The sequence below is a fragment of the Harmonia axyridis genome, chromosome 4, assembly GCF_914767665.1.
Source record: "Harmonia axyridis chromosome 4, icHarAxyr1.1, whole genome shotgun sequence".
Taxonomy (NCBI): domain Eukaryota; kingdom Metazoa; phylum Arthropoda; class Insecta; order Coleoptera; family Coccinellidae; genus Harmonia; species Harmonia axyridis.
Genome location: NC_059504.1, coordinates 23,754,476 through 23,770,942, shown reverse-complemented (window position 1 = coordinate 23,770,942; position 16,467 = coordinate 23,754,476). Strand labels below are relative to the sequence as shown.

Here is a 16,467-nt window from a genome sequence, read left to right as displayed (position 1 = left end):
GTGTTGTGAGTAAGTGTCGGGATGTCTTTTGGTTTTTTGCCGAGAAGTTTTGTCATCTTCCAAAGGGTATTATCGGATGGTTTTAATTTACTAATTTTTTCGTCCCAACATTTACCTCTGTGAATGTTAATTTTTTGTCTTATTTCTTTTGTTAGAGATTTCATTGTAATTTTGTCTAGTACATTTCTGTTTGTCTGCCAGCGTTTTCTGAATTTATTTCTAGTGTTAATTAAGTTAATAATGTCTGTTGGTAATTTGTCGGCGTGGGGAGTAATTTTTTTCTTTTTGGTACTTTTGTCGCGAGCGAAGTTAATTGCATTGGTAAATTTTATTAGTTCGGATTCTAAGTTTTCAATAGAGTTTATCGAGTTATTTATTTTAATTTGTTCATCTAAAATTTGACGATATTTTTGCCAGTTGGTATTTGAGTAGTCGTAAACAGTTTTTGATGGATTATCCTTCATAAATCCTCCAACGGTAGTTTTAACTACATTATGGTCGGATGGTAATGCAGGTATAGATTCAGGAGTACTTAGGTTGGGGACGTTCTTTGTTATTATCAGGTCAAGATTACTAGGAGTTCTATCACTGAAAGGATAATGGGTAGGGTCTTCTGTGAAATGCAGGATACAGTCATCGTTTCTTTCCAGGAAATTCATTAATGTTATTCCGTTGGTATTACGAGAATGGCAGTTCCAGTATTCATGTTTCGAATTCAGGTCGCCAAGAACAATAGTTCTGTTTTTAGAAAAGAGGTTATTTAAGCAGTTTTGAGTGATTTTATTGCTAGGACTATTGTAGACAGCTATTATGTTCAAGTTATTACTTAGTTGAATACCTATATTCTCTAATGTGCAGTTCGTTAAGGAGGGTATTAGGGTAAAAGGAATTCCGTTTTTGACAGCAATCATAATTCCACCATAGCCTGAATTATCTGGGCGATCTTTTCTAACTACCTGGAATCCCCTGAGGTCAATTTGGTCGAAGGTTCTTAATTTTGTTTCGTTAAGTGTTATAATATCTATTTTATTTGAATTTAGAAAATGCGAAAGTTCATGAATTTTGGATTTTATGCCGTTGACATTCCAGGTAGCTAGTTCGAGTGTGTTAGAACCCCCCATCTTCGAGATTAGAAATGAAATTAAAGAATATTTCAAATTTTTCAATTGGATTCTCAGCATGATCCATTTGTGTATTTAGTTGTTTGATTGATTTCAAAAATTTCTCTATATTGATATGTTTATTGAGTTTCTCGAATTCATTTTTAATTTCGAAGAATGGGTTGTTACCCGATCCTACCTTTTTATTTTGTTGTGGGGTTTCCTCGATTTTTTGAGTTTCTTGGCGTTTCCTTTCTTCATAGGCCCTCTTCCGGTCCTCCCATGGATTCGTAGCCGGGGGTGGAGCAGGAACGAATTTTTTAGGTGCTGCAATTGTCGGCCTGGTCTTAGCCTGGCGTTTCTCTAAGATTTTGAGGTACACTTCGCACTGTGTACTGTTAGCTGGATGTTTACCTTTGCAGTTCGCACACTTGGCTGGCGTACTTCTGTCTTTCGGGCAGTCCTTGGTGAGGTGGTTTTCCGCACATTTCAGGCAAACTGCTTTGCTAAAGCAGTTTGAGGTTGCATGTCCCCATTGCTGGCAGCGATGACACTGAATTATTTGCTTTGATGTGCTGTATCGTTCCCATTCAATTCTGGTGTAACTTAAAACTTTGACGTTTCTTTGTAGTTGCTTTAATGTTACTTGATTATCGGTTATAACAAGGAATAAAGGAACTTTGGTTCCTTTCATTTTATAAGACTCTTTTACAGGAACTTGATACAACTCCCTGAGTTCTGAGTTTATCTCTTCTAGATTGGGATTGTGCTCTAGGCCTCTCAACACAAATGCATGTGTCTTTTCATCTTTCAGTGTGAAAGAGTGGAAATCCTGGTCCGTTTGTTTGAAGTGTTTCTTCACTATATTGTATTCTTCAAGTTTCTCTATAAACAGGATTGTCGAGTTTCTCCCGTATTTTATGTGAAACTTGCCTCTGCATAATGTCTTTAATAGTTCGACGATATGTCTGTGATCACTAATTATTCCGTGGATCACAATTGGTGGTGGTTTTTGATCCGTCTTTTTCTCTGATGGTTCCATCATCTCGTCCTCGTCGTGCATCACGAATTCTTCATTTTTGAGGGTAGCATACCTGTTCACAGTCCTCAATTTGAGGGACTGACTCGTTTTCATCGTATTCGCAGCACTTGTCGAGGGGTGCGAAAAGCTGGCATTTTCTATATCTGTAATTCTCCTCTTCCGTTTTTCTGGATGAGGTCCAGAGGGGGACTCCATTTGGATATCTGGTTCCATTTCAGGAACCAGGGATACTGGTCGATATACTCTTTCTACACTCACTATTATAATTCACTTAAGTAATGATACTTTAAAAGCACACACTCACTACTAGGTAACTAAGACGCTAATCGTAATAACAATAATAAAACTCTAATACTCACTCAGTGATATACTACAGAAATGATCCTGTGAAGTATGATCTGCCCAAGACACACCTTCTCACACCATCGTGGAGAGGTGAACCTGTTGCAACACGACGACCTTTTTAAATCCGCCAGGGCCGAAGAAGTGTGGCGCGAAAACCCATAACGCCATCTGTGAGCAGACAGAGTCACTACAATAGGTTCTAGAAATTTTTATTTCAATTGAGGCTATGGAAAACGAATAACAGCATTTTAGAACAAGATTATGGAGAAATATTCGGCTAGTGTGTCTGTTTGCTGAATTAAAATTTAAGTCATCTTAATTTCTACATGAAATTGAAAAAAAGTGACATGGATAATCTTGAGATTAAATAACAATAATAATAGGGCCGTCGCTATGGGGTAGGCAATGTAGGCGGTCGCCTAGAGCGCCAAAATTCAGGGGCGGCATATGAAGCTTGATGAATAAGAATTCTATGTGTGAAAATTCAAAGTACCGAATGAGTTTGTTAGAAACAACAGGAAAGAAAATAGACCGATTTAACATGAAACCATCAAAGTTGCCGCATTATGCATTATATTCATAAATATCTCAGATGACGCGTAATCACCTTTATAGTACTTTTTTCCAAGTTATTAACGCTAAAACTGATGCAATCCACAGGCTTGTTTCAGGATAAATTTTTATTTTCAATCCTCCAATAAGAATTATGTTGATCCCTCAGAGAAGTGTCAAATATTAGAGAAACGATTCCATACTAAAGAAATATAAGAAGTGTTTTCATTTCATGCCTGTCACTATTGATTATAATATTTTTTAATCATTTTGTAACGTTACAATTGCCCATGAGACTCTGAGAATGATTGCTAGGGGTGGTTTGGCTTATTTGGCAACACAACTCCTACCCAGGTTTTTACAAATTTAATAAAATTAATATATATAGGTACATATACAAAGATCGATCCTTTCCACTTTAAACAGATAATATTGAAATAAAAACTTAACTTAAATCAGTTTTTAATGAATTACTGTGCTATTAGGATAGAATCTCTTCTGTTGATTGTTTTCAGCCTTCCAAATAACAGATCTTAGCAGGAAGCTATAGTACTCCAATGCCCATTCAGTGAAGTTGATATAATAACGCCAGGTATAACGCAGGTATTCTCTCAGTTTCAGGAACTAAAATAGTTTAACGTACGTACTATTCCAACTTCTATATCTCAAGGAAGTTCTTCTTTACGATATTTCAATTCCAATCCCAAGAGGGGTTGTACTTCTTGATATTTTGCAATCCCAAGAGAAGTTTCTATTGGTCCAATCCTACGGGAGGTGCGAGAATCTCGACACAATTCTCGCCGATAAATTAAATTCTAAATCTCAAATTAAACTAGTAATGGCTGAAATCTAAAATAAGTTACGTATCTTTCCTGAAGTCTCGACAATTATTGAAAATCTTTCAGAAAATTCTCTCTCTTTCCTTCTCTAGACACGCGCATCCGCATCCCGACCAATGGCATACGATGAATTGACAAATTACCGCATCTTTGAAAATTTCAGTAAGGTAACATGAATTGAAGCGTGCAAATTCGTTGCAGTTTGATGCATTTATGTATATACAACGTGAGTGTGTTATCATATTTTTACTTTTTCAATTCACCTTTGATTTGAGTAGGTACTACAAATAAAATTTATGAGAGTAAGCTCTATAATTTTTTAGTGCATTTTTTGACACTGGATGGTATAGTATATCCAAAGTCACTTGGAGGAAGCCAGAATATTCCGATTATACAAGGGTTGTCCAAGTATTCCGAAATTCTTTTGAGGCCAGTGACTTTAGTGCCTAACAATACTTTCAAATAAACCCCGGTATTTAGCGGATCGCGGTATCCACTTCAAAGAAACATCTGGCCAAGCGTTTTCAAGTGACTTTGGATATACTATACAAACCTTTGATGTAAGTCATGTAGAATAAATGGCATTTATAAACAGATTTGTAGATGTTATACTACAGTGTTACACGAAAAGTGTTTTGAGTAATGACGAAAAAGGAATCATGAGAAGTATTTTTAGGATTTATTCCTTTAGGAAAAACGGCTGGAGATGATTTTGAAAAAGTTATAGTCAGCGAACTAGAAAAATGTCTTTATCACGTATCAGAGATACGATAATGCGAGTAATTCCGATGAAGGAAAAAGACAAAGGTCTAATTACTTAGCAATCCTTGAATTGATTTAATTTTTTGTGAAGGTTTGCAATTATTTGTTTTTTTGTGTTATCAACAACATTTTTCTTCGAGCTTTTCATTCTGCAGAGTTGACTTCTGTTAGGACGGCAAATAGGGTCATCGCTAGGGGAGAGGCAGGGTAGCCGGTCACCTAGGACGGCAAATTTCAAGGGCAGCATTTCAAGCTTGATCAACAAAAACCACATGTGTAGAAATTCAAAGTACGGAATGGGATTTAATTCGGTCAGAAAGAACAAGAAGGAATAAATTCAATTAACATCAAAAACCATCAAATGTGCCGCATTATATATTATACTCATAAACAGGGCCGTCGCTAGGGGGTAGGCAGGGTAGGCGGTCGCCTAGGGCGCCAAATTTCAAGGTCGGCATTTCAAGCTCGGTCAACAAATATCACATGTGTAGAAATGGAAAGTACCGAATGAGATTTGATTCGGTCAGCAACAACAGGAAAAATACCGACAAATAATAATCAAAAACCATCAAAGGTGCCGCATTATAATCATAAATAACCAGATGTTGCGTTATCCCCTCATAGTGTTGTTTACAAGTTGACGCTAAAAAACCCACGCATTCATCACTTTGTCGGCGTTCGATTTGCTATAATAAACATTCCCGAATTTATTGCCATTTGGGGCGGCTTCTGGATTATTTTTGTTTTCAATTCTTCAATAATCAGAATGTTGATTGCACAGAATGGGAAGCAAAATATACGAAAAACGATTTCATTTCACCATTCAAAGCTTATTCTTCTTAAGAAATATAAGGAGTTTTATTATTTTGTAAAGCATTCCATTGTATTTTGATATTTTTCATTTTTTATATCAAATTAACTAGTGCTGGGCGTGGGCGCATTCGAATTCAAAATGATGGTTCATCCGATTGTTTTGCTCGATAACCTTGAAGAAAAGGAAACAAAATGTTAAAGCTTTTTATGAAGTCGAAACTGAACAGAAGAACCAGAACCGCAGGGTTTCTAGAGGGACGGCAAATAACGGAGGGCGGCATTATCAACTTTTTTCGAGAAAACTAGAATACTGAAAAAATCAATCAAATAATTTTTTTTTTGATTTCAACGAATATCACAAACGATTTTTTTCGTCAAATTCACTAATCTTAAAAGTTTTTCCATCAAGAATGTCTGCAACATATATTCGAATTAAAAATAATGGTTCATTTAATCATATTGAAGAAAAAAATGAATATTCGAGTGTTTTATGAAGTCGAAACTCAGCAGAAGAATCTGAAACCTGAATTCAATTCATATATTTCATCATTTATTCATAAGAATTCAGTTTTAGCATTCTGTAAAACTTCTGTTAGGGCGACAAATTTTGTCTCTGCCTAGGGCGGCAGTTTGGCTAGCGACAGCCCTGCTCATAAATAAATATCATGACATCGCATAATCCCCTAATGACGCTGTTTACGAGTAATTGATGACGCTAAAAAACACATGTGCTCATTAGGCTTGTCGAGGTTCGCATTGCTAAACGTTGCCGAATTTTATGACCACTTGGGGCGGCTTCCGGATTATTTTTCTTTTCAATTCTCCGATCAGAATGTTGATTCCCCCGAATTGAAATGCCAAATATACTAGAAATGATTCCATTCCACCATTTTCAACTTACCTTTTTTAAGAAGTATGAGAAATTTCTCAATTTCATACCACATTCCATTATACAGGGTGTTTCCTAAACATGCGGCAAAAATTCAGGGGGTTGTTCCTTGGACTATTCTAAGAATATTTTGTCCTTTGATGATTTTTGAAAAACCTATTTGTTTCGAAGATATAGGGGAAACAAAATTTCAGATAATAACATTTTATTATGAAAAATTACATGAAAATTCAACTCAACCTACAAAAACTGTTGAAAATGAACACCTCTAGCCAGCATACAAGCATCCAATCTTCTCCTCATTGACTGCCGAACCCTTTCAAAAACACCAGGATCATTTCTTATTAAGTTACATCCAGCAATGATCCGATTTCGTTTAATCTGTATTCCTTTACCATCTGCACTTATCAATTTTTAGTCAAAAAACTGGCCGTTTTTAGTAATTGGAATGTTGTTAAACAAATTTAAAAATAAATTGTACCTACTTAGTAAACACAGTGCGGTACGCATTTTTATTTAAACTATTATTAATTTTAAAAATGTTGTTCGCCCTGTATCTTCGAAACAAAGAGGTTTTTCAAAAATCATCCAAGGACAAAACATGCTTAAAATAGTCCAAGGAACAACCCCCTGAATTTTTGCCGCATGTTTAGGAAACACCCTGTATTATAATATTTTCAATAGTTTCAAGAGAACAAAATTATATGTATAATGCGTGCTCTTTGAGTTATGAGCGAAATACTGAAAAAAATGCGAAAATTTCGCGGTTTTTCTTCTCCCAAATCTGAAGCACAACCTAGAAACCGTCGCAAACTCAGATACCTGTTATTCAGGACCCTCAAAAGGGGTTAGATAGATTTCCAGCTCTTGACCAATTTTTAGGGGTTACAGCACTAATTTGCTTGGGTTACACAGGGTGTAACATGAGTGACTGGCCATAGTCATGCAGCCCTTCAAAACGATAAATTTAATTTCAATATTTTCAGGGCAGTATAGTTCTCAGATTATTGATTTTTTTCACATGAATTCTTAAAAAGAAATGCAAAAATATAAAATCAAAAGCAGTAAGTTTTCTTGAAAGTTTTAAATACTTTATACTCTGTAGTGAATGCGTAGTGCTCTCGCCTCTTACTTGTGATTTAATAATTTTAGTGTTTAGGGGATGCATGGTCATTACAATTGTACTGATCGATTAAATATAACTCTGTAATAGTTGTCTTAATAACATATTGAAAAATCAAACAAGTAAAGTTCATTTATTTTTTGTAGAGTTTCAAAGCGTCTGACTAAAGTTTTGCTCCATGGGAAGCGCCTGACGCTTTTGATATAACTTCCGAGTAATATTCTACAAAATATGTATGTAGGATCCAGTTATTGCTCCCTGTAAATAATTGAGATGGTCAACAGGATGCTTGGAGACCTATTAGTTTCTTCAAGTGTCGAGGGCATGACAGTTTCAATGAATTTACAGGGAACGAATTGCTTTTTGTATATAACATAGACAGGAAGTGTTCATTCTTCGGGGTGACGAAGATGTGTCATGTCGAGGGTAAAACTTAAGAGATTTACTGGGGGTTGTGTACCAGATGTGTCACATCTGTTTATCAGGTTCTAGTCCTTATATTTAGTTGTAAGAGAACTGAATCCTGTAAAATGCTTTATAAGAATACATTTTATTTATTTTTATTATGTGATTTTCAGAGATTCCCAAAATAATACAAATATGGTTCAAATAGAGGCGGAACCAACTTGTTCGAGTTTGCTAAATCAGACTGAATCAAGTTGTTCATGCCAGCTTCAAGTAGAGGCTGAACCAACTTGTTGACCTGCGAGCACTGTAGACGGTAGTTAATATTTACACAAACATAATAAAAAATACTTTCAATACTCACCAAGGCAACAAATTCAACTAAAAATATGAGGACAAGGTGAAACAGAATACTTTAGGATGTCTTTATTGTAAGAGTATATTTCAAAATGAATGTGTATTGTGAAGAGGATGCTAAAAAAAAATATTTTTTTCTGAAAAAACTTTAATGAAAAAAAGACCAACTACCAAGTTATAATGGTTACGCATTATATATTCATTATTCACAATAAATATAAAAATACTGAACATATAGGGTATAGATAAAATAAAAATTGGCAGAATTGAATCACCATAGAGAAATAAAAAATCAGTCTCCACCAATTGCCAGAATGAACACTTATACTAATCGATGTGAATTATGTGTTCAAAATTATTACAAATTTGAAAATTGTTTAATCTAATACATCAAAAAGCTTAAGAGTGTATAGATCACTTAGGCACATTTAGTTGGAACACATACCATCTGATTTCATTTTCAAAAAGTAATTATTGAAAGTTGATATTCTGATCAGTGGACTAATTTATCTTGAGCATATGTAATCTATGCATCCTTACGCTAGGTACGTCAAAATTTTTCCTTATTAATTTGTGATGAAATTCATGATTACATTTCATTCCATTTCTTAACGATATAATCCTAACTATAAGACATGAAATTACACATTGTATGGGGAATGTTGCATATACTTAAGGAGTGAAAGTTTGGAAATTTTTCAATTTCTCTTGTACTTCTGGTAAGGCATTGTTTACAATCACTAGGCTGTGACTGTATCCCATAGTCAAACCAAGCACTTTCAGGCCACCAAGCTTGCTGACCTGAAAAAAAAATTGTTTTATATCATCACCATTAATTCCACATCAATGACTAAGTAAGAATGAAAAAAAACTTACCTCTTTTGGAACTGTACTTGATTTCTGCATATCACCAAGCCCAAGCTCCCCATAAGTTGGTGATGCACCCCAAGCAATAATTGCATCATCTGCATGAACAATGATGGATGTAAATCCAGCACCAATATGGTGTATATTCCACCCATTAAGGTCTTGAATTGGTTTAGGATACATATTCGCTTCTCCTGTTCTTTTAGTCTGACCAAACATGAAAAGAATTCCGAAGTCGGAAAGAGCAAGACTGTATGTAGATCCACACTGAACAGACCTTACACCTTTTCCTTGGATATCGAAGAATTTTATCAACCGAGGAACCTGAATAATGTGAAAAGTTATGTTAAATAATCACATTTTTTCCTATTTAATCATTTTGATATCCTTCAAAGCAACTACTACAATTTATTTTCTATAATTTGCAATTTTCTATTCCATACACACAAATAATAATGCCTTACATCTTTTACTTACCATCTCATCTTTTTGTTCATTATGACCCAAACGGCCAAATCCTCCAAAACCCCAGGAGAATGCCCTCTTTTTACTGTCTATAGCAACAGTATGATTTTGACCACAGTTGAAGTCCACAATTTCAGGAAAATCAACAGGGGAGACATGTCCATCTTTAGTTCTTTCAATGTATATCAATATGCGCTTTGGACTGGTTTCAAAATTGAAACACAGCTTAGTGCTAGTCTTGAAGAATTTTCCATCAGTGTTATGACCTAGCTGCCCATACTCTGGGAGACCAAAGGTCCAAAGGCCACCCTTTATGTCTAATATTGCAGAGAAATCTGCTCCACAGCCAACCTAGAAAAATAAAACCTCTTCAGGAATATTTCGAAAAAAGGAATTCCTTCGTAAGTTTTGAAAATGGATTTTTCCATTTTTTGCGGTATTTGGTCATCAATCGGAAAGCTCTCATTTATGGTTATGTACAGCATAATCTCTCGAATTTATATAAAACATAAAAAAATAAGATGACAAGTTCCCATCATTTTTTTTTCCTAGCGGCCCTCCCTACGGACTCCTAAATGACGTCACTGGAAATCCATTTTACTGGAACAAATTTCAAACTATTTAATATAATTCAAAGAAAATTTGATATGATGAACAGTAGTAAGGACCTCTTAAAGTACTGCCCTTAAATTTAAATTAACTCTTTTTTTGTAGTTACCATAGTAACGGTTGTATTCCTCTCCAGTTGATCTTTCATTGTGATGTGATAAGAAACAGATTTTGTCAGATTCGATAACATAAACTTTTTTGTTCCTTGAATAACTTTCGTATTACACTTTGTCGCCGACAAAAAAAAATTAGAATTCATGGTTCTTTTTATCGACGATAAACAAGAGTACCTTTTTTTTAACTTAATGTTCAAGCTAACCAAATATGTTTCATACATTTATACAGGAGTGTTGAAAATGTAAGCATTAAAATATACAACCTAGTCCGCCCCTGGTCAACTAAAAGAGCTAATTTAAATTTAAGGGCAGTATTTTAAGAGGTCCTTACTACCGTTCATCATATCATTTTTTTTTAAATTATAATAAGTATTTTGAAATTTATTCCAGTAAAATGGATTTCCAGTGACGTCATTTAGGAGGCCGTATCCCGTAGGGAGGGCCTCTAGGAAAAAATGATGGGAACTTGTCATCTTATTTTTTTTTTATGTTTTATCTAAATCTGAGAGATTTCCCACATTTTCTTGGACACCCTGTATGCTATTTCTAATAGGTAGTAGAACGACTTAATGCCCGCCACTCACGAAGCGTTTTTTCAAGCATTTGGTAGCAAGCGTCGAAGAGATTCCAGTCAGCCGGAACACGGCCGTACGACTGTAAATCAGAGTATGAACCTGACTGCCCGACTGGAATCTCTTCGACGCTTGCTACCAAAGGCTCGAAAAAACGCTTCGTGAGTGGCGGGCATAAGTGAAGGTGAAAGTGAGGGAATCTCGAAGAAAAAAGAATATCAATTGAAATGGATATCCCCCAAGTTATTTGAAAATGAATTAAATTCATTCACAGAAGAATCTGATACCATTGGATGCTTAGTTACTATTATGATAGTGCGAGAGTGATGTCGCACTATAGTAGTGATGTATTGAAAATCTTGTGCCAAATATTCAGTTATAATATCACAATATCATAGACAATATTCAATTATACACCGATTCACGAGACGTAGTTTGCCGCATTGGTTTGTGTGAGCTTTTATTCTATTTTTGTTTCTTTATATTTTTACAAGAACTTTTTGTCATATTCACTTTATGCATGCAATATATCAAGCTTGTTTTATATGACTTTCATTTCCGAATCAGTCTCTTTTATTTTTTCACATACATATTTTTCAGTCATTCTTTTTAATGGATATGATTTATAAAGTGTTGCAAATATATTCTCTGAAATTCTTCAAACTGGTAAGTAATGTTATTGGTTTGGTAAATCGATGACCAATTTTCTTTCTTAAACAGTTTTTAAAATGTTTCAATATTTTGTTTGTTTAATATTCTTTCGTATGTAAAATTGTTCCTTTGGTAAATTTGATTCTCAGTATTTGAGCTTCATGAACCGATATGAGGGCGTCTTTAACAGTGTATGGGACTTCTAAATTGGTGAAAATTCCATCAATACAGGATTCACTACTGTCTGTTGAAATATGTTAAAGTTTCCATTTATTTATGATTTGTTTTAAACAGAAGTTTGTTTGATTTCTAATAATACTTCATAATACTTTGCTTGTTTGGAATCATATCGCCATTTCGTTCTTTATATAGATATAATCAAAAACATCTTATTGCGACATTTGCAGTCCAGAAATGTGTATCGACAAGTTGGGGCTTCTCCTTTCAGAATAAACGTCCGTCAATATCTTGACGCGAAATTTCCTGGAAAGTAGATACAACAGAGACCTATTGAGTAGCCACCGCGTTCTCCAGACTTGATCGCTTTAAACATTTTTTGTGTGGTCATTTAAAATCAAATGTTTATTTCAATAGGCCAAGTAATTTAGAAGAGTTATAGCAAAGAATTCGCGATGAAGTGAAGCAGACCACTCCTAAAGTCTTTGAGTGAAGTGTACAAAGTGTTTGCCTTTGTATCAGTCAGTGCACAATTTGAACATTAGCGCTAAATTTCGTTGGTTTTTTGGGTTGAATAAAGATTCTCCTCTTTAGCCACCCTCTTTTTCTTATGTTCTGTGGTTTCTATTCCTTTGCTAATTTTGGCCACCTTTCTAAGATCATTATCTTCATGTGACCATACCACAGCCATTGATTAGACTAAATTCTGACTTCGCTTGAGAACACTCTCCCCATCTGACTTTTTATCCTAAATATCTTCTTGATATACCGCACGTCTACACAGGTAGACCATTTTGACTACTTCAACTCTCCTTTTGTCATCCTTTGAAAACTGCAAAACTCACCCCCATATGTCAAAATCGGTTCTTCAATAACATTATAGTCATTTTTGTTTCCAATATGATCTTATTTGACCACAGTAGTGAGTTCAATATGTTCCTTTTTCCCTGTTGTGTTCTCTTATAGGTGTCCAGTTTTGGGGTATCCTGCGGAAAATATAGTTCCTAGGTATTCGAACTCTTTACACCTTTTAAGTTCATTTCCAGTTCTGCGTCTTCTGATTCATCTCTTATTTTGAGGTACTCTGTTTTTCCTATGTTGACATGTAACCCCCATTAGTGATTTTCTTCTATGAGCTTCCTTAACATATAGTCTGCCACCAGCACTTGGTCATCCGCGAATAACAGTGTTCAGGAATTTGTATTCCAATTCCGGTCATTTTGCGACTCCAATTTTTAAGTGCTTCCTGAAGGTATATTTTGAATAGTGTTGGAGGGAAACTGCATCCTTGTTTCAATCCTTTTGTCAATGGGAATGGGTTTGAGATGGAATTTCCAACTTTAATTGGGCTCTTGGAATTCTCATACAATTTCAACTATAATAACGATTAGGTGGATCACTTCCAAAATGTTGAATAATGTGGACGAAATTTTTATTTGTGGTTAGAAGCTTTGAACATCTACTTCATTCATATTTTTTTTAATACCTTTTGTATTACATTTTAGTTTTCGATATTGTACCAAATTTCGATATTAACTCGATTTAATTTTTTCTATCTTGATTTTTGCAATTAAAATAAAAATGGTAACATTTCTGAATAGAGAAAACGATGTATCGTGCATACTTCCTATTTGAAAAATTGGGGTTGTATCTGTCTTTCGTGGGCGGTTAAAGGTAAGGTTCATATTTTTACAAAGAAAAATGACAATTTGAATTCGACATGTTTCAGAATTTTCATTTTTCAGAATGTCCCAAAAATTTGTTGTCTAGTGAGGGGAGATCTCAGAATCCCCTTGAGCTTGAAAAAGATAAAGGACACATTTTCGGGCTCGATTCTTGAGAGAATTAATTTGGTGAAAACAGCAACCTAATAAGGACAACTGTTTCCAAGCTATTAAAGAAAATTGGAAAATGGCGTAAAATGAAAAGTTCTCATAACTTCCTAATTACTGGTGATACATAAAACAAAAATTTTTTTCAGTAGTATTGGCCTTTGGCATAATCATTTGTTTTTTATTGCAATTAGTTTCGTCGTCCAATTTTTTCAACATTTACAAATTGATAAATATTCTTTGTGTGAACAAAGGAAAAAATATCTAACGTTGTTAAATCCGGAGAACTTGGTGGTCACCAAATATTTTATTTACCTGAAGTTCACAGATTATCATAGATAGGACCTGGTGGATTTGCCTTGTGAAACTCAAACTTTTGAAGATTTTATAGTTTGATAAAATACTTATATAACGTTTTAAATAATTTTGAAAAGGGAAAAATTGAGCGTTTTTATTTGTTGCAAAAATTTGTATGGTTTACATTAAAAATGAACAAAAGTTTGTATTACAACTTTGAAACGTATTGCAATAAGAAACAAATGATTACACCAATGGATCCTATTGAAGGAAGTGCCTGTAGAATGATTTCGTTTCTTGTTAATAGTAACAGTTATAAAGAAGTTATGAGAAATTTTCATTTCACGCCATTTTCCAATTTTCTCTAATTGATAACAGTTGAATTTATGAGGTTTCGGTTTTCACCAAATGAATCCTCTCAAGAATCGAGACTGAAAATATGCAATTTAATTTTTTAAGGGATTCTGAGATCCCCTAATAAGACAAGGAATTTACGACACCTGATACAGTAACCTAGATAATGAATGTATTACATTTGGCTTCTCCACACTATATGCACATATGCAGGGTGTCCCAAAAAAACACATATACAGGGTGTCCCAAAAAAAAACACGTCCAACGAAAATAGAGTGTGCTCTACCTGATGATGAAAGATTTTGTGGAAAATGTGACAAAATCAGTTTCACAGAAATGTTCCATTTACGGTAAACATTAGTATATTTTTTTTTCTGAATGAGGTTATTATGTATTTCACCTTTTTGAAATCCTCTCAGAATAGGCAACTTTTCAACATAATATGCAGTTTACTGCTTTTTTTTTACACCAGTCCAGATCGAATTTGATAAAAAAAAGCACTTTCTCTAAAACATGAATTTCAAACATTTTTCTTCAGAATCCCTGTATTATATTTTTCAGTGGATAAATCGAAGCAATCATTCAACAATATTCATGGAAAAAACTGATTCTAAAAGTATTCAATTGTACCTATGGCATGAGAGAAAGTATTCAAAGTGAAAAAATTCAACATTTTCATTAAACATCAAATATCTCAAAAACTGTGAGACTTTCATTTAGAGGATTTTTCATATCAGGTAGAGCACATTCTGATCTACTTTCTGTTTGAGGTGGTCTTTTAGGGACACCCTGTATACAGATTTAAGAGTGATAATTTCTGTTCAATCTGAAACTTGGCATTGTACATACATGTACTCACAGTCCCAAGAACTGTTAAGACTATGACTATGACCGAAAAAAATTATGATTAATTCCATTCTCAAAAAAATTATATATCAAGAAAAAACAAAATTTATATAAATATATATACCTTTATGATAGGTGGGCCTCTATAATTGATTCTAGTTGGGACCATAATCTTTGGTTGCAAATTTCCAACTCCACATTGTCCAGAACGATTATCACCACATGCAAAAACAGTACCTGTGTCAGTGAGGAACAAGGTATGATGTCTTCCACATGCTGCACCAATAATATTTTTGTCTTCCAGACCTGGAACAACTGTTGGAGAGTATCGAGTATTTGTATCATCCAAACCCAGCTGCCCATAAGGATTACGACCAAATGTCATGCACTTGCCATCCTCAGTAACAATTACACTATGTGCGGCTACACAACCACTCACAGCAAGTCGCACCTATACAAATAAAAAATTCATTAACAGTTATCAGGAACCTTTACATCAGAAAATTAATGTAATAAATTAATGCAAACCTTCAAATCAGTGAAAATGTGTGGGAGATATAAGTTTGGATACATCTTTCCAGTAGGCTTAATTTCCCGCTTTCCAACATTATCCCAGTGAACTTGACCAAAAATGAGCAATTGTCCAGCTGGTTTAATTATAGTTTTTAACAATTCTTCAGGAAGTTGACTCAGATCGTCTAAAGCATCTCCATGTCCTACAATGAGGACTTCATCTGGCTGAGTAGCATTGTCATTATCACTTCTATCAGATAATTCAGAATCAATATCACTATCTTCTTTCCTTTTACCCCTCTTGGCAGTTTTTTTAACGGGAGCTCGCTTACGTTTTGTCGACATATTAGAGATCACAGCAAAAGAATATCAGTTGAGGAAACAAGGGAGATTTAAGTTAATTTGACACGTTTATATTGAATTACCGGTGTTATTGATGATGCACACCAAACGGTTTTTATATAATTTTCCAATTCTTACAAATAAAGAAAGCCCTGATCCACTTGTTTATGCTCAACAAAAATAATTCATCTTAGTTATTAATATTACCAACATAAATACAATGAACCCTGTGATAAAACCCCATTTCAAGAAATAACGGACCCGGAAGTAAAACAAAAGAGTTGAAGACCACGGAATATTGGATGTTTTTCGTATATATTTCATATATGTATTTTAAAGAGAATATTTCGTACTATAAATTGGGGAATTTCATTAATTCCTTATAAAAATTATATTTCATTGCCACAAAGTAGATAGTGGTGTTTGAAACTAGAAATTATCAATTATTTGAATATTAGAATAATACATTTTTGAAGAATAACAATTTGCTGATAAACATAAAGAGATCCTTTAGTTGGAAATATAATATTAATAACAGTTGAAAAATAACTGGATATATAATAACTCCATAGACATTATTTTTTTTGGTTTTTTTAAAA

General features: G+C 34.2%; 1 protein-coding gene and 1 pseudogene across 1 annotated transcript; both read right to left on the bottom strand.

Annotated features, from left to right (window-relative positions):
• Nucleotides 1–2,444: 2,444 nt before the first annotated feature.
• LOC123679382 lies at nt 2,445–2,543 on the bottom strand (annotated as a pseudogene).
• A 5,862-nt stretch (nt 2,544–8,405) lies between these two features.
• Nucleotides 8,406–16,147, bottom strand: LOC123679305 (protein RCC2 homolog). The gene is made up of 5 exons (XM_045616827.1): nt 15,542–16,147; nt 15,138–15,464; nt 9,572–9,910; nt 9,104–9,418; nt 8,406–9,028 (listed from the first exon to the last, which is right to left on the bottom strand). Exons 1-5 carry the CDS (start codon nt 15,869–15,871, stop codon nt 8,900–8,902), a joined length of 1,440 nt encoding a protein of 479 aa, XP_045472783.1. The 5' UTR covers nt 15,872–16,147; the 3' UTR covers nt 8,406–8,899.
• Nucleotides 16,148–16,467: the final 320 nt, after the last annotated feature.